The sequence below is a fragment of the Oxyura jamaicensis genome, chromosome 1, assembly GCF_011077185.1.
Source record: "Oxyura jamaicensis isolate SHBP4307 breed ruddy duck chromosome 1, BPBGC_Ojam_1.0, whole genome shotgun sequence".
NCBI lineage: Eukaryota > Metazoa > Chordata > Aves > Anseriformes > Anatidae > Oxyura > Oxyura jamaicensis.
Window position 1 is genome coordinate 28,453,142 of NC_048893.1, and position 27,249 is coordinate 28,480,390.

The following is a 27,249-nucleotide window of genomic DNA, read 5'->3' on the forward strand; positions in this document are numbered from 1 at the left end:
TTCCCAGTTGAGGTGTATTAGAAACTAATTGTGTTTCATCATGAAGCTTGTTCCTCTCATGAAAGCCCATTCTCAGTGAAACAAATGTACCTACCTCTCTCTGTTTTAAAGATTCTTTCTGCTTGCTGTGGTTGGAGTAAAGATGCTAGCTTATGCAGAGATTTGATCTGTTCTTGTGTAGACACACGGTTCTTTAAAGTAGATAAACGAACCTAAACAAGACAAACCTGTGGTCTGGATTAGATCTCCCTTGAGCATTAGCAAATAACCCTCTTACTGTTTTATGCTAAAAAAATGAAGAGCAACAGAAGGAGTAATTCTTTTAAATTGCCGTGACGAAAACACTGCAAAGGGTGACGTTTCCTATAGCTGGTGTTTTACCATTGGGAGCTTAAATGATAGATTACATTCAGAAATGAGTGAAGTTTTAGAGTAAGAGTATGTGCACCAGCCGCTATGTATCTGTGACAGGTGTAGGTAATGGTGAGATATACTGAAAAGTAGAGGCATTCTGGTGGGTTTGCAGATGATCTTACCAAGAGCATGTTGCGCTGGGTACTAACAAAAAGCACATCAGAGTCAGCACAAAAGAATACAGACCTGCCATTTATAAATCCCCAAATGGAGAAGAATACACAGGTGCGCTTGAGCTGTTAGTGGGAGGGGAATTCTCCGACATGCCATTGCTTCCATTCACCTTTACCACTTCTGCTCTCTTCAAGTTGAATTTCCATCTCAGGGGAAAGATATAGCGAATCTGTTTGGATGCATGCTGTTATTTCAGCCAGCTACTGGGATAATTATGAAAACTGTAATTCAGCTTAAGGGATCTATAGGTCTGTGCACTGCTAATGCTGTTCTACAAAATGTTTATCCATGGTAGCAGACTAAGCTCACAATTACTGAGAGCTCCAGCTTCTGGTGTACATTGTTTCTATAGTTGTAAATACCTGCTGATAAATTCCAGAGCGCTTTCTGCCACATCATCTTCCTCTGGCTCCTGGTACCTCACAAAAATAATTTTAAATGGTTGTTTTTCTCTGCAAGTTGTTAATCTTTTCAGGAAATGTGTCATACCACCTTTCAGTTAAAGTACAGTTGTGAATATCTAAAATAACGTCGAGTGTGTTCACAAAAGCTAATTTCTCAAGTCTGTTTTCTGTTAGTAGAGAGAGACAGAAGATGGGAGCAACATCTTGATTTAGCTATGTATGTCTGGTTTTCTTTTCCACTAGTCTCCCCTCCCATACCCATTTCTTCTTTCCTTTTTCCTGCCATCCTCACTAACTCTACTTCTACAGAAAATTTAGCTTCTCAGCATAAACCTAGCATTCGAACACTTTTTTAATTCTTCCCACATGTTGTCAGCACATCTAGGAGACGTGATGATGAGCTTCAATATAGCATCATAATATTGGTTTGTTTGATTTATTTTTGTTGGTGCTTTGGTATTTATCTGAAATTGGCTGAAATCTTCTTTTTATAGTACTCATTCTTCCTTTTCCCCTTTTTTACTTATTTTACAGTGAGAAATTTGGGTATGGTTTTAGCAGAACTGCATAATGGAGTTAAAACTGCAGGGGCTGACTTACTGTGGAACAGTTTGTACTGTGAAGTCATGTTGCAACGTGTACCATCCAGTTAGTCTGCGATTAAGAATGTACTTTAAAGGCTTTTTAATCTATTTATTTCAGTAGTTTATGACATGTTGTCCCACACTCCTGCATTTCACCAGTAACTAAAAGGGTAATGTTTTGTGTCTGATAGTGGTTTTATGAAGTCAGTGAGTCTAAACGCATTCTATCTGGGTTCAAGCTCTTAATGAACATTCCCTAATGGTGATCTGGAATGCTACAGACCCGAGCTGGTAAAGTGTGTGTCAATATTCTTATATTATCTCTCATCATTTGCTTTAAAAATCACTATAACCTGTATTTAGGTAGAGAACACTTGTAAAGATGTCGGAAACTGAAGTTATTGTACTAAGCGCTGGGACTATTGCATGATGCAGCTTTAGTGCAAGAATATGCCATGTGGCATGTGTTTGCTTTTTTTTTTTTTTTTTTTGATAGTGTGTTTATAAATCATAGAACAACCAATCTGTCTAGACTGCTAACATGTGACTGGTAACATTTTCCTGCTAATACCAAGGAAATAGGGGTCACTTATGAAAACAGAACAGTTCGTGGCTATGTTTCTCTTAAATTCATGTGTTAAGCCTTCAGATTTGGAACACATTGTTGCTTCACTAATACACGGGAAGTTACAGTACAGAAATCCCTTGCTGACCTTCTTAAATTAATCTCTCCAGCATTAGTTATTTCCTTATTTTCAGTGGGAAGACAGCAGAGTTTAAATCTGTGCAGCATATTTAAGTGGTGAGACTGGTGCTCATAAAAAATGCATTGCAATTTAAACTAAAATCAAACCATCTTCATACAAAGGAAAGGTATTTCTGCTTTGGGATACTGCTGTGTGTCTGTTGTATGTGTGTATGTGCAACTGACTGCTGAGAAATCTGCTGTGAAATAAGATCCTAGTCCTAGATTTCACCCTCTGGAGCTTTTGCTGCTGTTTGAAGGCAAGCTTTCAGATCTTGGGAATTCTCAGTCTTTATTTTGTTTTAGGAAGGCTATTTACTTTCCTCAACCATTTTCTAACCAGTTTTTCTCTATAGAAACACTTTGAATTGTTTATACGCATAAATGCTCTCTGTACTTTATCAGAATGTCATTCTGTTCCCATAATCTTACAAGTCTTAACTGCTTGCATTTGCTCCCTGGTAATGTTCAGAGATAACTGTTTTTATCTGAGCTGAAACTGGTGCTATATTTTTGCTTGAAACATACTGAAGCGCTAAACAAGGATTAAGATTTCTTTGGATTTTTTGTTTTCAGTTTGCCTTTTTCATTGCCACTAGGTCCTGTGCTTCAGTCAAAGAAAATTTCAAATTCAAATGAGGAAATTAGATCTGCATAGCCATTAGATGTCTGTTGCAATCAGTGCATTTCTTTGTGGCATGACAAAAGGCCTTGGCTTTTAATTGTGTTGTAAATCATAATCTCATGGTCTGTGAGTGTAAGCAGAGCTTGAAAATTTCACATCCAAGCTGATAGTGAGTAGGAAGCTTTCAAAAAACGTGCCTTTGATTTCTGCAGAATGTAAGCTTCAATAAAGAAAGAGAACACTGCCAGTTAAATTCAGCATTATGAATACCTATGAATTGCAGGTTCATAGGTAAACTGTAAAGATAGCTTATCCACACCAAGGTGGTTTCTTATCGAATAGTATTTTTATTTGAACTAACATTTCTAGTGGTTTCTTTAAGGCAAAAAAATGCAATGAAATATGTATATGTGGGCATTACTTGTAAATAGTTCTACAGACTGAAGGTAAGGTGATGAAATCACCTTGAAGGTAAGGTGATGAATCACCTTGAATTGGCCTAATTTATATTGAGGCATACAAATGCACTGCAGGTTTCAGTGCACAGAAGCTGTATTGTTACTGTTGGAGCAGTCTTTTTTCTTTTTATTCAGTTTTGCATAGTATCAAAAATAATTGGTCCTAAAGCTTTAACTGGTTGATAATAGAAATAATAATTCTTGTTCAGTGAGCAGTATCTTTGTGCGAGATCTATAAACCATTGTACTTTTTACTGTATTTTCTGCTATTACAAATGGACTAAATGTAAATGAAATGACAGAATTATTTTAATAACATTTTAAAATCAACAGCAAAATATCATTTTGTTTCTCTTTAAAAATACATCCATGTAAACATTCTTTAAAACTCAGTTTTAAAGTTTCCATGGAGACGTAAGCTGCAGAAAGTGGCTGTATCATAAAACATGAGTGTTTCTGAGAAAACACATTTCATGTGCTTTGAGGTATTTGAGTTCAACTCTACTATTCTTAGGTTCTGCCTTTTTTGCCATCTGATTAAAAAAAGCTGTGTAGCTGAGGATGGCACAAATGTTTTTAAATGTTCACAATAAAAAGTCTAAGCATTTGTAGAATCATAGAATCATAGAATCATTAAGTTTGAAAGAGACCATCAAGATCATCTGGTCCAACTATCATCCTACCACCAATGTCACCCACTAAACCATGTTCCTAAGCACGATGTCCAACCTTTCCTTAAACACGCCCAGGGATGCTGACTCCACCACCAACCCAGGCAACCCGTTCCAGTGCCTGACTGCTCGTTCTGAGAAGAAATGTCTCATTTCCAACCTAGAACAACTTGAGGCCATTCCCTCTAGTCCTATCACTAGTTACCTGTGAGAAGAGGCCGACCCCCATCTCCCCACACCTTCCTTTCAGGTAGTTGTAGAGAGCAAGAAGGTCTCCCCTGAGCCTCCTCTTCTCCAGACTAAACAAGCCCAGTTCCCTCAGCCGCTCCTCACAGGACTTGTGTTCCAGGCCCTTCACCAGCTTCGTAGCCCTTCTCTGGACACGCTCCAGGGCCTCCATGTCCTTCTTGTACTGGGGGTCCCAAAGCTGAACACAGTAGGCGAGGTGCAGCCTCACCAGAGCAGCGTACTGCTGGCTCATGTTCAGGTGAGCATCAGTCAGCACCCCCAGATCCTTTTCCTCTGCACAGATTTCCAGCCACGCTGCCCCAAGCCCGTAGCGCTGCATGGCGTTGTTGTGGCCAAAGTGCAGGACCCAGCACTTACCCATATTGTAGGTTCAGCACTGGATAACTGGCACGTATAAAAGTATTCTCCAGACATAGCTGTTAAGAAATGTGCTCTTGAAGGTAGCAGCATCCTGGGCTATAACAACATAACGCAGCCAGATGTGCAAGGGAAGTGATTGTCCCTTCTGCTCAGTGGTGGTTACGCTGCCTGTGGGTGCTCCAGCACAAGGCCCCAGGTCGGTCGCGGGCAGGAGCCCTGTGAGGGCTGAGGCAGTGGGGCTTGTTCAGCCTGGGGGAGAGGTGGTTTCAGGGGAAGCTTCCAGACACCTGCCTGGATCTAAAGGTGATCAGTAACATCAATGGATTTAGTTGAAACAAGAGAGGCTCTGTCAGACTGTAGGACAAATTGAGGACAGTCAGGCACAAGACAGGTTGTCCAGAGAGGTTGTATGGCCTCCGTCACTGGAGGTTTTAAGACCCAGCTGGATGCTGCTCTGAGCAAACTGATCTGACCTTACAGCTGACACAGCTCTGAGCAGGAGGTTGGACTCAGAGGCTTTTTGAGGTCCTTTGCAATGTGAATGGCTCTGGTTCTGTCCATGATCAATACGGATTTTGTACACAGCAAACGTTGGTGCAATAAGGATTTAATTAGTCTCTGTTGAGTTGGATCTAATCCAACATATTCCTAGTGATTTTCCAGCTGCACTTTGAAAAGCTGTGGAGGGTATAGAGCAGTGGTATACCATGTTTAGCCTCTGGAATAGGCAGAAGAGGTGAAAAAAAAAAACTAGTTGCAATAAACTCGATCTGGATCTATTTTTTTTTTTACTTTGAACATCACAGGGCATTCAGACTCAGCTGTCTGGCCAGCTAGGGGTGGGGATGGAAGGGGGTGAAAGTAACATATGTAACACTTCTGCACAGCTTACCATTTCTGACGTCTTTGCTTCTACTTTCCCCATCTCTCACTGCAGAAATATTATTGTTATTCTGATGTGTGAATTGCCAAGAGATTGTCCGTAATGAACCTATTACCAAATAGGAATTTTTCAGAGAGTAATTTCTCTTTCAGTGGGTTCTTTTGCTCTCTTCTACTCTAAAATATGAATTTTCTGTGTCTCACTACTATCAGTATTAGTTTTTGTATCAGCTACACCACTTAGCACCCCTCAGCAGATTGCGAAACAGAATTCTGAAAATGAAGTTTGCCTTGCTGGAACTTAAAAGACTGCTAAAATCAGTGAAGTCTAGAATTAAATTTTCATAGGGCTAGGTAGGAAAAATGTCACCTGGGATCATCTTCTTATCTTTGAAAAGAGTTTTGGTTGAATACAGATGTGGCAATGTTGATATTTATTTAGCAAGAATCAATAGCACCATAATAAACATCTAATTTCAGTTTTAGGATAAAAGGATTTTATGGCTTATGCTTTTCTATGCACTAGGATATGCAGTGTCATTCTTCCAAACTACAATCAGTCTTCTAGTTTGTATCGAGTTTTCAGTAATTTTGTTAGATCATGAAGTAAATAACAGCCCTTATCTAGTCTCTTCTATTTCTTGTTACATCTGAGGCTTTTTAAAAGGAAATAATTCCATTCTTTTATATCTTGTGGAAGATTACATCTTCTAATGTAAGATCAATATGAGATCTAGTTTGCTGTAATGTTGTTCAACATATTTGTCATATTTGTTTTCTTACAGTGAAAGATTCTTTTTAAGACTGAATAGGAATGGTTTGCCAAAATGTCCAGAAAAGCCTGAAAGACACTGTTCTCTTTTTGTGGTGAGTTATTCCTATTCTCAGTCTTTTTTTGTGCTGTGTATCGAAAATAGTAGTTGGATTAAATTATTCTGTGGTTGACTCAGTGGTGCTCCCTACGCTTTTACATTGTTATGAATATCAATTCTAAAGCCTGGTTAAAGGGTATTACTGAAATCCCAAGCTGAATGTTTTCTGGCAATATGTGGTCACTCATATCTAAACTTCATATGTTATATATATACATATTAAATATATATGTATGTGTGTGTGTATATATATATATATATATATACTTCATTATATAGCAGTCTTTCTCCCTAAAACAAGAACTAATCAGTTTTTCTGCTTTTCCATTTTACAGCCAAAAGATGGTTTGTGCAGTGCTCTTTGTACTTTCAGGACATAAGGAACTGCACAAAGGCATCATTGCTGTTCAAGGCACACAGCGAGTCTTTTCTGTCCTCCCACTGTCCAATTATGCTGCTTTACAGTGTATTCTAGCCCATGATATTGTAGGACAGTCATCTTAAGTGCATGACCACCAATTTAGAGTGTTAAATGGATAATTTGTTAATTCCGTATAAATGAACTCACTGTTCATTTATCGCTTTCTCTGGCAGCAAAAGCAATGTGTAAAGATCTTTTAAAATGTCACATTTTAATCAGAGTCAGAAATAATGAGGTTCTGCTCTCTTGCAGGATTTGGGTAGCAGTGAACTCAGGAAGGACATCTATATCACTGTGCACATTATCCGAATAGGTAGGTATCATCATCTGTGAGTAGTAATCTGACATTTGGTAGATATACAGCAGTGAATAAAACTGCTTGAGGTCAGCTTTGGGCTCCGTTACATTAGCTAGGCCTTTGGATAAATTTGGTAAAGAAAATGCCTCTCTTCTGATAGGATTTGCCTTGGATTTATCAGCATTATTTTGTGTTATATTTCAAGTGTGCTGCTGAGTTCAGGTGCAAGATGTTTTGTTACTATTGCAAAACAAAATGAAGGTGTCATATGACCTGTCTTAAGATGATGGAGTTGTTGCTGGGGAGTCCATTCTTGTCCCAAAGAGAGCAATTTCAAACATCTTTTGTTCACTGGAGAACTTGCCTAGAAATGTAATGTACCTACTTGGCGTATAGTATCTGACGTATATCTGAAATTGTTCAGATAAATTTTGTTTTCTCTCTGACCCATCTAAAAATGGGGGAAGGGAAAGCAGTGGAGGAAGTCTTGTAATAATACAGGCAGATATCTTGTCCTCCAGAACAAAGCTGAAGAGATGAAAAGCACGTGTTACATATGTATTTTAAGAAGTTATCCTCTGGGTTGTACTGATTTGAAGCAAGAGTCTTTGGGCCTGCTTCTGACCTCTTAGGTGTTTTGTTTTGTTTGTTTGTTTGTTTTTGTAAATGGTCTCCATAGCTACATCAATGAAGTACTAAATACAGCTCCCTATTTTTGCAAGGTATTTTGCTTTGAAATATAGTCTCTCTAATGTGCTGAGTTCAGAAACAACTTGTTACAAAGTAAGCACTGTTTTACAACTTTGATGAATAACTTTTCTTTGCGTTTTCATGCTGTTCTAGTGTTTCATCAGAATATCAAAATACTGTATTTTTATTGGTAAAGACTGGGGAAAAGTGTGATAAACTGATATAACACATGCATTTAATAAGAGTAAATGCTTGAAAGAAGAGTAAAGAGTAGATTTTTTTCCTACTGTATAATTTTCAAATATATTCTCAGCCAAGTTTGTAAATGAAACAAAAGAATAAAAAGTTAAAATAAGATGTATATGCTTCATGGTGTGTAAATGAACAATTACTCTTCTAACTGCTTTGATGCATAGGATTGTTCAGAGGAGGCATTGCCCTGCAGCAACTGCAACCAGAGGCTTTTCTTGTCAGAAGTTAAGACTTGGTGGGAAAGATACATAGCTGTCAGGACACAATTGAATAAAATGCTTTGAAAGAGGGCAGTTTCAGAACTCAGCAAGAAGATTGACGAATTGTATTTAAATAAAATAGAAAAATATTTTGTTTCAGTTCTCTTTTCCTTGGCTGCCTTTTTTCCATATCATAATTTGTTCTCCTGCTCTTTGTCATCTTTCCTGCCAGAGTTTCATTCTTCTTGATTTCTGCAGCTGGTCAGTTATTCCCTTGCTAGCTAGTTGCCTGTTTGGAGTCAGCATTTGATTTCTAAATTGCAGTGGCTCAATCACAAGACCTCTCATATAAATCACAAATAACAGAAACCACGGTAAAATAATTGTTATTGGACAGCAAATGTTGAACACTCTGTCATGTCTGAGCTCTAAATTAAATTTGGTGGTGTCTCGAGTAGTACTATCACTGGGCATCAGAAAGAGTTGTTTGGAGACTGGAGGTCGTACGAGGATGAGCAGTGCCTCTGCTCTGAGCCCTTACAAGATCACCACATCTTTAATGGGCTTCCCGGACCATTTGTTATCCTAACGTACTACAGAGAAAGATGGACCAGATTCGCAGAAGAGTACACTTGGCATCGTCTGCTGTGACCTGTCACCATACCGAGCTGGATCGCTCTCTGCCTCCCTTCTGTGGTTTTAAGAGAGACAGTTCCAGGGATTATGCATCAAATGTGTATTTTGTTTGGCAGGACGAATGGGAGCTGGAGAAAAGAAAAATGCCTGCAACGTACAATACAGACGGCCCTTTGGCTGCGCGGTCCTCAGTATTGCAGATTTGCTGGCAGGAGATTCAAAGGATGACCTCGTCTTAAAAGTATACATGTAAGGAATGTTCTTTTTTCTTAGAAGTATCTTAGGGTAGATTTATGTCAAAAACAGTGGTTTTAAGTACAAACGTGAATAAATAGCTGTAGCTCTTTCCTGTTCCAAAAGAGAGTAGTAGCTAATTTCTTTTTTTTCTTTGTCACAGTTTAGAAAGTGTGGCTAGTTCTACGTGCTTATAGAATGAAAAATGAAGGTTGCATCCTTTTAGATCTTTGTGCATGTTTCAGCATTTATCACATCCTTGTAAGTGCTTCTGGAGTTCTCTTTTTATGGCAACATGAAGTGCTTTTAAGACTTGTTTAAACACCTTGTGCTGCTTAGGCAGCTAGTGAAAGTACTTTATAACTAGAGAAAAAAGCAGACAGGGTAAGCTATTACAGGATGTGAATTGCAAAAGTGTGAAAGGCAGTTAATGCTGGAGAATAAAAAATCAAAAATAGATTTTGAAATGAATGGTTCGTTAAATAGTGGATTTTGACAGATACTATTTGGAAGAAAGTTAAATTTTCTATTTGTAGCGACACAGTGCATGTAATTTCCTGCTGATCTTGGACATTATAGTAAGAACCATTTTGTGGAGTGGTCTATTCTAAGTACACAGACTTGGGACGCATTTACCATGCACATGAGGAAGTTCTTCCTCTCCCTGGGTTAGCACTCAAGTCCAGAAGCCATGGTGAGCTTTCAGGCGGCCTTTCTCTTCTCCTGTGTTCCCCCACTGTGCTGAATTAGAGCTGCTGAAGTTGGTGCTACAGAAAAGCTATCCAGTGTGCCAGCGAAAATGTGTGCTGGCTCTTATTTAGACTGCCAGGACATTAAAGTCGAGTGTTTGCTGTTGGATAACAAATCGTTAAATTTATAAGTACACTTATTATATTCTATTTTCTAAATTTCACCTGATTGTTCCTGAATGAAAGAAAAGAAAGAAAGAATGAGAAACATGTCTCAATAGCAGATTTTATGAAAAGACTAAGTCCAGTTGAAACCATGAATAGTGGCTGATTTTTCCTTGTGGAAAAGCAGCTCCTTTCTAAATACATACTGAAATGTAATTTGGCCTTTCACTGACTACCTCCTGAAGATCATATGCCATTTTAAATAACTTCAAAGTGTACAGCACAGGTAGAGAACAGCCCTGAGTTCCATGTCTCTCCCAGGGTGTCACAAGACAGATATCTGTGTGTTTTAGAGCTGAAGGATGGATCTATGTAGATAATCAACTTGGTCACGGTTGAGTTCCTGAGCTTAACTGCTCCTATCTTTCTCCCACACTTTGCCACATGAAGCAGACATTTCCATGAGGCCTTTCTCAAATGGTAAGAGTGCTCTCACCCTTTTCATTGAGACATGCAGTTTCATGGGGTTTTATTTCCTCCTGTTGAGGTAATTCTGTGAAGAGAAGAGGATTTGTGCACAGATAGGCGGTGAAGCTGGTCTGAAAAACTTGTGTTCCAATTTCAGACTTAAGAAAACTATCATTTTTGTAGGTGCAACACAGAGAGTGACTGGTATCAGATCCATGAAAACATCATTAAAAAGCTGAATGCACGTTACAACTTGACAGGTTCTAATGCAGGTGAGTAAATTTCAACTTTTTTTTTTTCATCCTTAGGGTTTTTCAAATGGAAATGGCTCTGTTCATGTGTAAGACTGATCAAATTATTGATCTGTATTGCTTGATGATTTCTGCTTCTGATCTATATTTTTGTCAGGAATGCAAACATTGTTGAAATGATATATTAAACTTCATAAAAAATTAACTGGGACCAACAGACCTGCCAGTGCTCTCTGCATTCCTACTGGCTAACTGAGCAAGATGCAAAGTTGATATTCAAGAACTTATCAATAGTCCTCCGTAGTCAACTGTGTGTCACTAAGCGTCATCAAAATAAATGCAATTGGGAGACTTAGGAAGTGGGAGATGACTGACCTTTGTTATTGTGAGCTGATGTCTCACAATAACACTGAGCTTACTCACAAAGAGTAGGCTCAGTGTTGATGTAGAAACTGATAGTGTTATTTGTTGTTAAGAATGATAATGTTGAATTTATTTTTTTTTCACAATCAGTCTAGAGAAAAAGGTGACCTGAATTATTAGTAATTACATATGGGTCACATTTTTATTATAAAAAATAGCTGTCATATATGAATATATATGCTGCTATAAAAGAATAATCTGGGAAAATTATTACCAGATGCGTGCAAATTCCACTACATAGTGTTTTCTTTTTTTTTCAAGTTACTTTAAAGTTATGCTATGGTGTTTGTGCAGGGTTGTTTTTTGTGAGCTCTTGTGTTTCTCATGCAGCTTTTTTTTTTTTTCTTTTCCTACGGTGTACACTGGGCTATTTTAAAAATGACTATTTCAGTTACACTTACTTGGCCTAAATTGAAGCATGCATGGAATCCCAGAAAAATCACATTGTTTGCATGATGGCAAACAAATACCTTTTGTAACAAATTTGCAAAGCTATGAAACATTTTGAAAATACATAATTCAGGACTTGTTCACATACTTTCTCTGAATGTCAGATAGAAGATTCAATATCTATGATAAAGAATAAATGCATTTCAATTTCTAAATAGGTATATTGCTTTTGGCATTAATGCAAATCTCACAGTTTGCAAAAGATGCCTGGGTGTTTACAAACAAGGTTTTCTGTGTAAATATTGCTATGAAACATTGAACTTCTCCCTTTATGTTCTCACCTGAAAAATAAAAAAAGAAACAGTTGGTAATTTCTGAACAGGCAGCTAAAGTAGTCTCATGTGGCATGCTGTGTGCTTCTAAGTGATTCTTGTGTGCAGTGAGATGATTCAAGCCATAAGGCTGGTGGCACAGTAACGTTAACCACCAGACAGCTGCAGTGACTTGTAGATACTGCTGTGTACAAGTCGTTCTGTCTTGGAGAATATGCAAGTACATGTAGGTCTGTGCTTGTAAGCTGTTTGCAATACAGAACCCAAATTTTACCAGAAGTGGTTGACACAGTTCTAATGTCAATGAATGGTGAGCAGTAAAAACTCATTTTATATTACAGATATGAAATCCAAACTTTGTATTATCCAAATAAACGTCATTTTACAATCATCCAAGTGTTCCTAAAAATACATTGACAAGAGCTATGGAGTTATGCTGATTTTTAATTTTTTTTTTTGCTAACATTTCTATTTCATTTAAAGTATTTAAATATTATTAGTTTCCCTCAAGTATTTGAACGATCATAAATCAGAAAAATGTAAAGCTTGAATAAAATCAATAACGTAAAAAATGCTCCGGGGAGAAGACTAGACTTGTCTTTGCCATTTCTCTGTAAAATTTTAGCTATGTAGTTTGTCCATTTAAGATTGCATTAGTAATATAGGGCAAACTGATGGTTAGACATAAGCAAGAATGTTTCATGCTTTCAATTTTTAACTCCTTTCAGTATTTTGAAAAATTACCAATCTTACGTTCAGGCTATGTTTTCATGCTGTCTATCTCATTTTTTCTTGAAATAAAAACAGTTTGAGACTAGAAAAAGGGGGATTTTTAGATTAAAACATTCTAGTCCACAGGTCTGAAAGAAAACTTGAAATTTGTCAGAGAAATAACCTCAGCGTTTGAGGTGTCCTCTTTCTTTCCACGTCTAAAATCAGACTGGTATATCATTTGCTACTGCTAGTGTGCCTTCTGACCCTTCAACATGGTAGGGGAGTGGTGGTTTTACCGTCTTAATGGCAGGATCTGAAATACACTGGCAAGGGAAAAATCTGTGTTGAGATTAAAAATCGTCTTTTTAAAAGCATTTATGCCCTTTTGTACAGCAATACCTGCTAACTCTGTGATATAATTGCTTATCTTATTCCATTCTCATGAATAAGAGTTCACCACTAAATACCTGCTTGTCCTAGGAGACATTCGATAAATTTGAATACCCTTAATTATGTGCCTATCAGCATGAAATACATGTGGGACATGAACTTTTTCCAGGTTACAGGTGCTAAAAGCTAAAGCTGGGAAATGCAATACCACTTACACTTTGAAAAAGTGCTGTCAGGGGAAGGAGACAAAGGGAGTAGTGCATGTAAAGGCTGCAGAGGGAAAGAGGATGGGAGCAGTAGTGTCATTGGGTACTGAGGAACTAAAAGATTAACCATGAAAGGTTATTTACATTGCATACATGAAATTTGCTCCTCTGCGACTGCTTAGCAGCCTGAAAAAGCACTTGCAAGGCTTCAGCAATATGTTCAGATACTTCTGCTGACACCTCATGGAAAATAATGTTGTTACACTGGTTTGTAATTTTTCTCTGCTGTCTTTTGTCTGTTGTAGTATTGAATGGCTGGTTCTGATGACCCACTGGCCTCATTTGCCATTTTGTAGCTGTCAAAAAATGGGAAGAAGGGGAAAATCTTGCATTACAGGCAAGGTCTTACAGGTCTTTTTTCTCTCTCGGGAACATAGTAGGTATGAACCAAACATAGGAAAACTTGAATTTTTGGTTTGTACCCCACTTGCCCATTTCAAATCACATTAAAAACACTTAAGAAATGAAACACAATCAACAGAAATTCATCAGACTATTGTCTCTGTTCAGGCCTTGTTCCCTATTAACATTTTGTCCTGCACAGTTTCTTCCAGCTCAGCAGATTTTCACACACAGTTTTAGTTTCCTCAGTTGGGTATCTCCCACTGCTGAAATAGTTTTGTCAGTGAACACACATTATTCTTCAGCAAAAATAACCTTCCAATATTCTGGGGAAACTTGAAACTGACCTCAAAACATTTTGTGTCTTGCATGTAAAGCACAAATTGTCACACTATAGCTCTTGTGTTTAACGCTCAAGCCCCTGTCCCTGAAAATGTGCTTTTTCTACTTTAACACAATTCTTACTTGTGCAGAATCCTCTTCTATCTTACTCTCAGCTTGCATGTAAAAAAGAGGATCGAATAAAGGCAAATGACGGTGATATCTTACTTCAGCCCAGAAAGATTCAGGGGACAAATGTTCGTTCCTTTCCTCTTCACAGTGGATGCAGGGTTGGTAGGACTCAGTCCATAAGCTAGCATCATTTGCCAGAGTGGGAACTGGAATGTGTTTTCTGCTGGAAACTCAGGCAAAACAAACCCTGTAGCAGGTAGCAGAGCAAATTTCCGGTCACCTCTGGTATTTTCTTGCTGGTGTCAGGAATCAGCTTACTGGAAAACATCTGGTTGCCTCATAAGAGATTAAACCTTGAATGTAAAGGCCAAGTTCTACAGCCTTTGCTGCATTAATAGCATTGTTATTTCTTATCTTTGGGGTGTATTATGTGTAGAATAAGTACTATTTGATCTAAATAATTTCTTAATTATTAAACAAACCAAGTTTCAGCAATCTCTAGAGTGGAGCTGACTAAAAGCTATTTTTCCTATAATATGTTTCATTAGAATTAAAAGCTAGCTATTCTGTTTTTTTATTGCAAAATAATAATAATAATAAAAAAAAATCTGTGGAAAATGAATATTCCTCCATAAAGATCACACCCAATTACACCAGTCTTGCAAGGACAATAACACATTTATATATTTCTGTATCTGTAGGGCTAACAATCAGTGAAATGTATACTGCAGATACAGAAAACCGTTCATGGCTTATCTCAAAGCACCATATCAAATTGTCCTTTATCCCCTTCTTTTCATGCTGTCATAGGCTGGCATTTTGCTGTTACCTTCATTAGGCAGTTCATTCAGATTCGGGCCGTTCCAGTTTATACAGCTGCCATGCTGAGGCTGCAATAAATAAGCAAACAGAACTTCTGTGTGTTGTGTTCTTATTGTAGCTCTCTGAATTTGAAAATACAAAAACTGGAGTAAACTGGAAAAATAAAGCAGGTTTAACCTTACATTTTAATTCTGATATAAAAGTTTCAAAAAGGACCATGTAATTTCAGAGAAATAAAATATTGCCTATGATGGCACAATCATAAGTAATAGTGTATTTTAGATAGTGAAGCTTAGACAACGTTCTTGCTCTCACATGGGAGCTGGGGCTTCTGTCAAATGTAATTTTTTTCTGAAGGGTTTGCAGCGTGGGTCATGGTTGCAGATGAAATTCTTTGACTGTGTGACTGCAACTATACTCTGGACATTTCTTGGGACTTCAGTAAATAAATAGAATTGGATGTGGACTGCTTTTCTCTTTAATAAAGCAGACACTAATGCACAAAGTGCCTTGTAAACTGTTATTGATCACATAATAGCTGCTTCATTTGCCCACAGAATTACTGTGCGTGAGTGAACCTGCCTGTTGATTTTTTTTTAATGGTTTAAAGTGCATTTTAGGATGAGGGGCAAAAGAACAAGGCCAAATCTGTTTGTCACTCGGTATGGTTTTATACAGAAATAATAAATGAAAGTCAGTGAGTGCAACTCTGATTGTACACACATATACAGAGTCGTGGATTTCTTTCTTCTGATTCTTCTATCGTGCATAACTTTGCATTCATTACTATGGTGCTACTTTTTTTTTTTTTTCCCCAGTTCTTTATACTTTTGAAAGTTAAAACACAATTTATTACATACAGCACACCGTGATGGAAAGAATGTCTACTGACTAGAGTAGTCTTTTGAAAGTGGAGAGTTTTGTCTTCAGAAATTACCTACTTAAAATTGTGAGCAAGTTACACTGCTAAACAGTGATGGTCCTTGCTGTAATCCCTCCTTAAATGCCAGCAGCATCTCAAAAGAACCTCAAGTGCAAGATCTTCCTGTGGATACCTGAAGGTGCCTTTGATTTCTGCCACTGCTTGAAGTTGAGAATGGACGGGTGGCTGGGTGCAACCAGGGCACTTGCTCCCTCAGGATATGGGTGGTCTGGACTCAGCTGCCTGAGCACTAGGCTTAAAAAAATGCTGCAGCTGATTGCTGTGGCGCTTGTGCTATTTCAGGGAATATATAAATATTCTCTGGGTTTACCATAAAAGTTTTTTACTCCAGTGGTTGAAACATTCTTAAAAAACAAACAAACAAACAAAAAACAAAAAACGAAAATGTCTGGGTTTAGACTGATTTGGAAAGGGATTTTCAGCCTGTCTCACATGTCCCAGGTGAGAATGCTAATCACTTGGCTTCTCAGACTTCCCTGCAGTAACTCTTCAGCTTTGTATACAATCAGAAAATATTCATTATACCATGGGGAGAGTGAAAATGGCTCTAAAACCTGCTGAATAGTGCATGATTTCCGTAAGTGAGATCTGTACTCATGTCATCTTAGCAAATCCTATAGAAGAGAGATTTAAACCTCGGTCTTGTGCTATACGTGAATGTTCTCCCTAATGAATTATCTTATAAAAAGCATGTTAAAATGATTTTAAATGTACTTGCAAGTTCTTTCTTCCCCCTCCTTTGAAAAGAAAGACTGGATTGCATTTTGGCTTCAGTTTTTACTTTAGGTTCCTGACATTTCCAAGTGTAAGCTCCTGTGTAAATGCCAATTTAGATTCCCTTATAACAAGTCTTAAAAAGCCACATGTGCCTGATGCAGTAGTATAGGAGAGATAAGACAAGGACACACATGCTTTTCACTTGCTACAGCAAAGAAGGTGAAAATCCTTTCAAATCCTGCAGCGATTAAGTTACTGGTGTAAGAAATTACGAGCATATCTAGCTGCTTTGTAGCCTTGGACTCGTGTGGATTGCACAAAAATAACAAATGTAATGGGAAGGTCTTTTCCTGTACCATTATTTTGGAATGCTGTGATGAATTAGACAAGGGTGATGTAACCTAATTGCATGTTTACTGAATGCAGTATGGTGGTAGTGCAGCCAAAACTGCTCCTGTGACTCCACTGGTAATTACACATTAGCTTTAATTGATGGGAGGGCCTTATACTGTAGAGGAGATGCACTGAAAATGGTGGGATTTCTCTTACCACTTCTGGCTTGAGCATGATTCTTACCAATTTTTGTTTTTTAACGTGGTAGCAGTACTCATTTTTCATCTGTTGCATAGGAGTCAAAATACATGTCTTGGAAAGTCTACATCAATCACATATGCCCTCTTACATACAGTTTGGATCGTAAAAAGAATAAAATCAGGAATTAATTTATTGTATCCAGTAGTGGGCAGAAACACTAAGTTATTTTAGATATAGCAGAGACAAGATTTGTAAAAGATGTTCCTAAGCCTGTCAGCCACAAATTTAAATCTTTCTTTAAAAGAGAAAGATGCACAGGTAGATCCTTCAGATAGATGTTTTACTGTGAATAATAAATGCAAACGTGTTCCCATGATAGCTGTGCAAAAATCTACAGGCACAGGGTCATCTGAAGTGATGCTACTTAACAAAAGAGAGCTGCTTAGTAAGTTGTCCACTGCCTAATGCCCAGACGAGGACTTGATGCCCATATTGTTACCAGATGTTTGCCAAGAATCCCATCATAAGGAAGGATAAACTGTCATCAGAGAGGAAAGTTACTCATCAAATCATACACTAAGTTAGGTTGGGAGGGACCTCAGGAGGTCATGTGCTCTGATCCCAGCTCAAAGGAAAAACATCTTCTGGTTTTGTGGGAACTAACTGTTTTGAAGAGCAGGAAGGTTGCTCATTCAAAGGCACATCTCACTACATTGCTACTATTTCAATTCAACCGGACCAAAGTAAGTTTCATAAAGCAAACATTCATCATTTTGGGGAACTGATGTTCCCAAGTATAACATCAGCTGGTACTGAGACTGGGGGTGGCTCAGTGGTCGTTTAAAACTTGGTTGGAGAAGGCAAAACATGAGGCAGACCAGCCCAGGGCATGAGCCCATATGCCAAGATGCTAGCTCTGAGACAAGTATGGCAGTGGAGGCATTTGGGTAGAAACAGAAGTATGTGCCCTGGGGCATTATGTCTTCCTTCACCTCTCTCTCTCTCTGCATTCAGCAACTTCTTGACAGTCTAATAATCTCTTTTCTCCATGGTTACCATCAAATACCGAGAGATTAAAAAAAAAAAAAAAAAAAAAAAAAAGCATGTGGAAAACAATATACTTTGGCTGTTTCATCTCCTATTTCATCGGTAAGCTTTGACTTATAAATTAGTTGATTCAGAGGGGAAGCCTTTTAGAGTTAGTATATACCTTCCAGTGGTGAAACTGCAGAGGCTCCATCAGGAACATCATTTTTTCACACTTTGTATGCTGAAAAGCTACAAGAGATCAAGTGTAGCAGGGAATTGGTAGCTCAGCATAATAATTTATAGAATTAATATTTCTGTGAACAAAGCTGTAGTAACATACACGCAGTATTTTCTGCATACAAGAAGTAGTGCAGCTCTCTTTACATGACACTACCCCGGCATCAGGGGTACAACCTTAGCCCCTTAGAGCTGTTCAAGGAAACCTTCTTCCTGTGAGTCAGTGTGTGTAATGTCAGATGGGAAACAACATCTTCATTCCCTGCTGGGAGCAGCTACTGGCCACAACAAGAAGGTGTAGGCTCATGGTGGAGAGATGAGTAGAGTAATGGCTAGTGGAAAACGAGGAGGAATGAGGGCAGGACTGGTGACATGAACCTGACTGAGAAGAAGGAACAGAACAAAGTACTTAACTTCTAGGTAACTCCTGAGCTTATGATTCACCACTTCAAACTGTGCCCTGCATCTGTGCACAGCTGAGAACAGCAGCTCTCTGGCATTTGTCTGTTCTCCGCAGAGTGCGTGGATGTGTTCGCAGTGCCCTGAAATGTTTTCTGTAGCTACACATCACTAACATTTAAACAGCAAGTGCATTTGTTTAATTACTTTAGCTCTGTGACAATTTATTAATCTGCCAGTTTTAATCTTTTGTTAAATTTTGTGACAAGGAGATTACGCGTATTCTATTTTGATGTGTTTAAGAATTAGTTGTCACTGAAGGCTGCTATTTGAAATACATTTAAAATAAGAACAGCAGTCATATGTGCTTCACTGTAAGTACACAACGAATTAAAGCATTCTTTTTTGCTCTCAACAAATGCTAAACCTGAAAGATTAAATAAGACACAGAATTTGCACATAAGTTGTTGCTCAAGATCTTTTGTCCCTGAATGACAAGCTAGTTTTAGAGAAGGTTTTTAGACGAGGATTTGTAGAACTTTCCTTTTCTAATTACGTTTTACAGGACGGATGATACTGTTCACTATCTACTGTTAAACCCTTTTTCCAAATTCAGGAGTAACCAAATCTTTAATGTTTTTAACCTAATGTAGCATGTAGTATTAACTATGGTAGTTTGGGGAAAATATGTTAATCCATAAAAATGGCAGACTCACAAACCACTCAGAAATAATCTTCTATATTTACATGGCAGTCCAAGCTTGTGCTGTTGTCTGTGAAGGTTCCAGTTTTACCAAAAGGACTTCAAAAGTCAGGTTCAGGATAGTTTTTTGGTGTAGTCATCCATAAGTGTCTTTCATACAGCGTGACTTGTACACTGTGCTGGAAACGAACAGTTTAATAAAGTTAAATTCAAACCGTATTCTCAGATGTTGCAAAAAGACTTGTTTTTAGAGAAGAATGAAAAATGTGCTATTCTGCAATGCAGTGACACAGAAGAAGCTGATGACTTGCTGTTCATCTCAATACTGCAGTTATGCATGTAATTGATCTGGCACCCTGAAACTCCCACCTAACGGGTGTAGCTGGCTTGTATTTGCATCTTTGCACTGGGTTATGTCTTATTAGTATTTTCAAAAGATTACTCTGCTTATTACTATCATATAACATTATTGACTTGCTTAACTTTATCTACTGAAAGAATAATACGTCTAAAGACAGCTTCAGATGATAAATTTAATGAATGCTCATGCAAGATTTTATCTCCTCCAAGGGTTATAGTTACAACTTCATTGCTAACATTACCTGGGCTTTTATGGTTTTAAAGTTTTTAACACCTTCTAGAGGTCTCAGTCAAATATTGACTGTTTCTGAATTTGAAACATGCCATGTACCTAAATTTCTCATGCAGTGGCATGAAAGTTGATTGCAGACCTGCACTTCATGAAGGAAAAAACAAGTGTTTCCCTAGAACCTTTTGTATATTATTTGCAATGAAAGCAATATCTGGAAATTGTCAAATCATCTGTTTTGTGCACTGCCTAGTATTCTAACAAAGCTGTGTAAAAGTGTAATTTTACTTTTTTTTAACAAGATGATTTGCTTTTGCAATATAACAATATAACGTGGCAATGGGAATTGGCATGCTATGTGCATTGTTAATAGAAAAAGGGCATTAATGGGCTTACCCAGGTAAGAACTGGAGAAATTATTGCTGAGATCTTTGTTGCCTGTATAAGGAGATTAGACTACAATAGTCATTACCCAGTTGCCTGTATAAGGGGATTAGACTAGAACAGTCACTTAGCCTTCTGGTCCTGTAGCCGTCATCTCATGGTGATTCTGGCAAGAAATACTTGAGGTACTCCAATCTTCCCTGTAAAGAAATTCCAAGCCAGTTTTCCGGTTAATAGAATGCTGTTTGCATTTATGCATTAATTTTCCATGTGAATTTAAAAAAAAAAAAAAAAGATGCAAGGGAACAAAAAACCTTCTCCTCTCTTGATGGCATTTCTGACAAAAGTCTTAGGTACAAGAGTTCATTTAATTTGTGAGCCTGCAAAGGCTGTTTTTCTTGCGTTCTTTTTTACTGAGCCAAAAAAAAAATAAAAAAAAATATAAAGTTGAGGGAAAGAGAAAGAGTTTGGAGTTTGCTCATTCAGAATAATCACAATCAAACCTTTAACAAGGCCTGTAGGTATTGAATTTGCCTCTCTTTTTCTCTCTGTTCCCAGACTGTAATTTGTGGGATTTACTACACAGATTTTGCTGTGACCAAATTTCACAAGATTTATACAATTATTTTTCCCATATCGCAAAGAACTAATAAAATTTTGTTCATCAATTATAATATAAAAATCTACTGGCTTTATCTTTACCGTTGTATTTTGGGTATTTTAAATACTATAGGAAATGTGAACACCTGTATGCTTTCAGAATATTTTTAACACCCTTAGGCAGCTTTATTTGGACAGATGCCTTATTTTATTACCTTTCTTAAAATATAAACATTTCTGAATAATATTCTGTCTATTTTGGCTTGGTTTTGGGGGCAAAGGGGGGTTGTTTTGTTTGTTTGTTTGTTTCTTTTCTGTCAGCTTCCTGAGCAGCTGCTAGGCATTTTCTTAATATGATCTAGGATGCTCTGTTGCCAGTAGATAGAAGCTGAATGTAAATGCTTTCCCCTCCTCCAGAAGCTCAAATGCAAATAAGTGATGTGTTAAGTATAATGAACAGTTGCCTTTTGTTATAACTAATTGCAGAAATCAATAATGCACTATAAAAGCTGCATTAAGCTTAAATCACATATCTAACAGAAATACAGGATGCTTATTCAGCAGCTTGTCAATTTTCTGTATTCTCTATCATCTGAATGATAAAAATCATCCATGGTGAACTATAGTACAAGTTAGCTGTGAGAAATCTCTAGTGTTTGCAAAAGAAGTAAAGGCAGATTCCAGTAGCACATGGAGTTTTGTAGCAATATTTTCAAAACTAGAGTAAATGAAGAACAATAATTAACACAATAGGTTTTAATTACGAGGGAGGTACTTTAAACATGAGGTAAGTAATTGGATTTTTTTTTTGAAGGGGACAAAACGAGACCGTGTACCTAATTAAGGAAAGTGTGCCAGTCATTTGGAGACTGGATCATCATTTTTATTTTCATATTTTAGCTCCAAATGTTCTAGAAATGGAAAATGTATAGTTGCGAAGTTTTAGAGAGGTTCTAGGTCTCATAAATGCTTCAGTGATCATATCAGCCACTGTCAGATGCCACATGCGGTGGCATTTTACAGTCTTTTATTTTCCTTTGTCCATGTACAGCTGTTCCAGCAGGAATGTTCAATTATTTTTTTTTTTCTGAAGCTGAACTCATTAGACTTGGCTGATAATTTTATAGTCTAATGAAGGAACTTACATGAGAAAAAACTGGTATTGACACACATCATCAGAGTGGAATTAATTGAAACTAAAGGATATTAATTTTGTTATAAGACAAAAAAAAGCATTCATGTTTTCATAAGAGAAAAGTTAATGAATTATCTTTCTATTTCCTTATACAAAAAGAATATCTCTATTATTTTCATTACATTTCTTTTCTTTGAGTATCTTCTCCATCTCCCTCAGATTGGCTACAGACCAAATTGGAAGCTTGCTCCACCTTGACTCTGTCTCATTACTGTCTGGTGATGAAACATTCCTTTCTCAGAGCAGTAATCTTATCTCCCTGCTTCCCTCCTTCTCCATAGAGATAGCTATAATCTCTTGCAAATTGAGGTCAGTGGCTTTCTAGCCATTGCAGAGATACACAAAGTTCTGCTTACATTTTGGTGAGGAAGGTGTTTTTTTTCAACTAGTTGGTGCCTCCTCATTTCACTTTGTTTTGCAGTGTGTCTGAGCAAGTTCCTCTTCACTTCAATTGAATGTGCAGGCAGTGTTATAAAAATCTGAATGGCTCTGTGGTGTGTCTGCATACTTTAAATGATCTTAGTAACTCAAACTGATAGTCTGGTAACTTGACTTATAATAGGGATACAAACTTGTAAAGTGTCCCTTGTAAAATGGGAATTATTCTGTCTTTACAATGTACCTCTTCCTCATGACTCTCAGATAAATGCTTCCCAAGTCACAGTGAGTGTCTAGTTTCTTTGTCAAGTGGTATTTCTGTAGACCATAAATATGGAATTGATATCGCATATAACTGGCCACAGGTTTTGTGTTTAGCTGACAGCACAGTCTTCAGGACCTCTCTGGCTTTGGCTGGCTGGACTTGTCTTGGCCTGCTTGCAGATTTATTTTGACAGCATTTATCTAATAACAAAACAATAAATTACATCTACCTTGTTTTAGCTTTTGCTTAGCTTTGTTCAGTTTTACAGTGCAACACATTGATATGAATGCTTTGTGCTTTGTATCTAATAGATAGGTATAACATGTAGCTACCGTATGTAGAATTGGCTATATGTAATCTCACAGACTGAAATGGAACACTGCTCTGGTTTGTTAGTAATAGCTAATAAATTTCATTAATCTCCCTTTTCTGAGTTTGTTTTGCCTATGACGATAATTGGTGAGTGATCTCCCTGTTCTTATCTCAGCCTTGAGCCCTTTTCACTCTATTTTCATCCCCTTTTCCCTTGAGGAGGGGGAGTGAGAGAGTGGTTGTGGTGGAGCTCAGCTGCCCGGCAAGGTAAAACCACCACAGACATAAGCAGGCCACCAAGGGTTTGTTTTCTGGTCTACACTGATAGCAATTGTCACTTCTCCCTAGACGTTTTTAAGTGGTTAATCACAGAACACATTACCATTACCAAGAGAAATAATGTCCGTTATTAAATTCAGTCCTTAAACTAGAATCGACTTCACTGAACGTTTTTCCGTGTAATATTTGTTGATGCACTGATTTGGAGATACGTAGGTGAGCTCTTTTTCATGTTAAGAGAATGGACGTCTGGTTAGAGCATCACATTCTCTGGAGTTGCCAAAATAATAAAATGTAAAAGTAGATAAGAGGAAGAACATAAAAGGTGTTATGCTAATTACACCTCTGATGTCTTCCAGGAAGTAGGCTGAACTAGTAGTACTTAGGACAGATCTTTCAGGTTGTGATTTAAGAACCATCAGACTTCAAGTAAATTCATTCAGTTAAAAGTTACATGCTCATAGGGGGAATTTCTTCCTCAGCCCAAAGGACCAATGACCTTGTTGTTCAGTTTGTTATTTACTTAAGCTTAATCTGAAGTTAATCAGTTGTCTTTTTATCTCCAGTTGTTCAGTGTATTTGAGGAGTTTCCTCTTATCTTCCCCTTGATCTGTTGACACATAATATGCTGTAGTAATGCTGAAGGTCAGGGCAGATTAATCTCTGCAAACTGTATCATCCTGACACTTGTCTTGGTGATTATATTTGAAATAACCAAAAGGCATGCCTGTTGTTTCTGCTAATCTCAGCAGTGATGAAGTATTGTGTTTGCAATTTGTTTTGTATACTGCAGATATAATAGGTGAAGTTATGCTTCCTAAATTCTAGAGCAATAAATGTTGGGAAATGATTAGGTTATCTGCCTTGCATTTTGCATGTCTATTAGCAAACATAGAAAAGAGCATGATTGATTAAATCTGATGAATATTGAAAAAAAAGTAATTTCAGTCATTATGGCATTACTTTGCCTATGTAACAAATATTGATTATGCTAGATTTGTTTATTGAAGTTTTTTTCTTCAAATTTTGGATGAATAATTGTATTACTTTGTATAAGATGAAATGATGCTTTGTAATGAGATGTCCCTGTTTTCCTAATGGATAGGGACCACCATGGTTGCACCTTTTTTTACATACCAATGAAGGCAATGTTGTGTTGAAGTAAATGAAAAAATTAAATGGTAGCAAATATTACCAATTGACATTTTTCCTAATTGACATTCTCTAACGTTTTTTTTTCCAGTTAAGGTCTCTGTCCATCTCTATTGAGACAATTGTGATCTGACGTGTCATTGTAGTTCAGTTACACATCAGTAATAATTGGCTAATTCTTCTTCATGAGTAGTTGTTTTCTCACCCTTCTGGATTTCTGGGTGTTGATACCATTACTAAATACATTAATACTATTGATATTACTGAATATAACATGATATAATAGCTTGTAATAATACAATATACAATAATATAGTAATAATTTAACATAGAGTAATCATATAATAGCTTGATATTACTAAACTTCCTCTCAGTTGTCCAACCTGTCAAGAATGCATATATACTTGCAAACATACAAAGTTTTGCAGAAGTAATGATGATCATAGTCTGTCTGAATGTCTTATTTTCCCTTGTTTTTCTCTTCAATTTCAGGTCTGGCAGTTTCTCTTCAGCTGCTTCATGGAGACATAGAACAGATCAGGAGAGAGTATACATCCATGTTTACCCATGGAGTATCCATAACAAGGAAGCTAGGTTTTTCCAATATCATCATGCCTGGTAAGTTTAAAAGAACAAATTTTCCATAAGCAGCAGGAGGAAGAAATTATGAGAAATTACTGATCTTTCAGTTGCTTTCGAAACAAGTATCTCGTTCTAAAAATCCTTAAACTTTTTTTTTTTTTTTTTCTGATGTAAATAAAAGTAAGCTATATCCCAGAGGCCCCATCACATTAGATACTACATTAATTTCAAAAGGGCATACAGCCATAGCAATCTCTTTTTGAGAGATGAAACCCTACTTTATGGAAGTGAAGATGACTGAATACAAGACTGCTGAGCTCTGCACAGAGAAAGCAATACCGGCAGAACATTATGTTCTTCAGAGCTGGTTACTTCCTAAATAAGGATTCACAGACTTTTACTGACACTGTACAGCTTCTGGTTTCACCAGGTTTGCACCTCAACTGATGAGATAGAGATACTGGAAATAGGTCATTGTAGGGATGTGGAGACTTTATTTTGAGCAGATTGTATGATAATATACTTCAACCTGTTTAAGTGCTTGAAGAGGTGGTAAGGAAGGTTGAAAGAATGTGTCAATATGTACGTGAAGAAGGAAATATAGGAAGAAGACAGAGGTAATATATATAGTTCCTTCCAATAAATGAAATTTTTTTTAAGTTTAATGGGTTGCAGGAAGTTATACAGACAATGTCTTTTTAAAGGAAAAGCACTCTTACAAGCAGACTAGTTAGGCAAGATTTTTGTGTTACTGAGAAACGTTGGAGGGAGGAATTCACATCTTTGTTTCAGCTCTGAGTACACGTACATACGGATGTAAGTCATCCTCAAGACTTGGAGTTTTTTAATAGGGACTATTTCTTCTTTATAAATACATGCTTTGCATTCCTTTATATATAAATCAGAAGCAAACTGAGGTTTGAGGCAAGAATACATAAGCTTCAATGCTTCACCAATCAAGGAAGTCATAATAGGCATTTAAAACTCAGTAATGAGACTCGGCTTTAGCTATGGGCATGTACTTCTCTTGAATTTCTGCCTGAAACTTGACAATTGAGAATTCACTCTTGTGTTCTTACTGCCAGTTAAACATCTGTCCTTCTGCATCCCTCATCAGTACTACTGATCACTTAAATTTTTCACAGAGCACAAGTTAATAAAACAGGTTTATTGTTATTATGAAAATATTCTGCTGATGTCACCATGCTATTTAGAACAGTAAAATGCATGAGTCTGGTACCATTTAATTTAGAGGTAGATTATATACACATGTTTAATGGAAGTCTTCAATTGAGGACTTTGGTCTTTTTAGGTAGTTTTTTTTTTTTTTTTTGGTGTGTTGTGTGTGACTGTTAAATTTGTCTTATGAATCAAATGTGTATGGTAGATAATACAGCTGATAACAATGGAAGGAGGTTTACAAAGCTACAAAAAGCACACTATAATTCCCATTAAGAAACCTTTCTCCATTTACTCATTATCTGTCTATGATTTAGTGGCCTTCTACTCTGTGTTATCAAATTTTCTCAGTGGTTTTCTTAGTTCTCATTTTCCATTTGTGAAATAACTCGATGTACTAAACTGCTAAAAGCATGTTATAGCAGAGTGCTGTGTAGTGAGCTGCTGGAGGAGTTTTCCAAACCAGATTCAAAGAAGTGCACATGCTTGGCTTGTCCTTTTTTATTGAAAAAATAATATCTGGATTTTGGTGTGCTGCTTTTTTGGTCAGAACGTATGCATACCTCAGTTTAGAAAAAGTGCAACTTTTAGTCTGTATTTGCTGGCATAGAGGAGATTTCTCCTAAAGAGAAATAATCATCTCGTTCTTCTAATGACAAGTTCCAAGGGCTAACCAGAGCAGTGTGCTCTAGGCAGTGAAATGCCTGCAGGAGCCTAGCCTTTGAAATGATTTTTTCTTTTAAAGCTCCCCTTTCATTTTGTTTCTCTCTAGTGTCTCTTTTCAGAGATGAATGAGAGAACTTCATCTTTTGCCACTGGAAATGGTCACTAATTAGGTCTTTTTGTTGTTTTTTTGTTGAAATTGAGTGTGTTGCTCTGGCTAATTAGCACTTAGGTT

General features: G+C 37.2%; 1 protein-coding gene across 5 annotated transcripts in view; it reads left to right on the forward strand.

Annotated features, from left to right (window-relative positions):
- Positions 1 to 27,249, forward strand: part of DOCK4 (dedicator of cytokinesis 4) — a 250,323-nt gene that overhangs the window by 114,675 nt on the left and 108,399 nt on the right. For all 5 annotated transcript variants that reach the window (XM_035320881.1, XM_035320922.1, XM_035320890.1 and 2 more), the window contains exons 9-13: positions 6,352 to 6,433; positions 7,112 to 7,172; positions 9,052 to 9,184; positions 10,675 to 10,763; positions 25,083 to 25,208. In XM_035320881.1, coding sequence (XP_035176772.1) covers positions 6,352 to 6,433; positions 7,112 to 7,172; positions 9,052 to 9,184; positions 10,675 to 10,763; positions 25,083 to 25,208 — 491 coding nt within the window. The remainder of the gene's footprint in view (positions 1 to 6,351; positions 6,434 to 7,111; positions 7,173 to 9,051; positions 9,185 to 10,674; positions 10,764 to 25,082; positions 25,209 to 27,249) is intronic.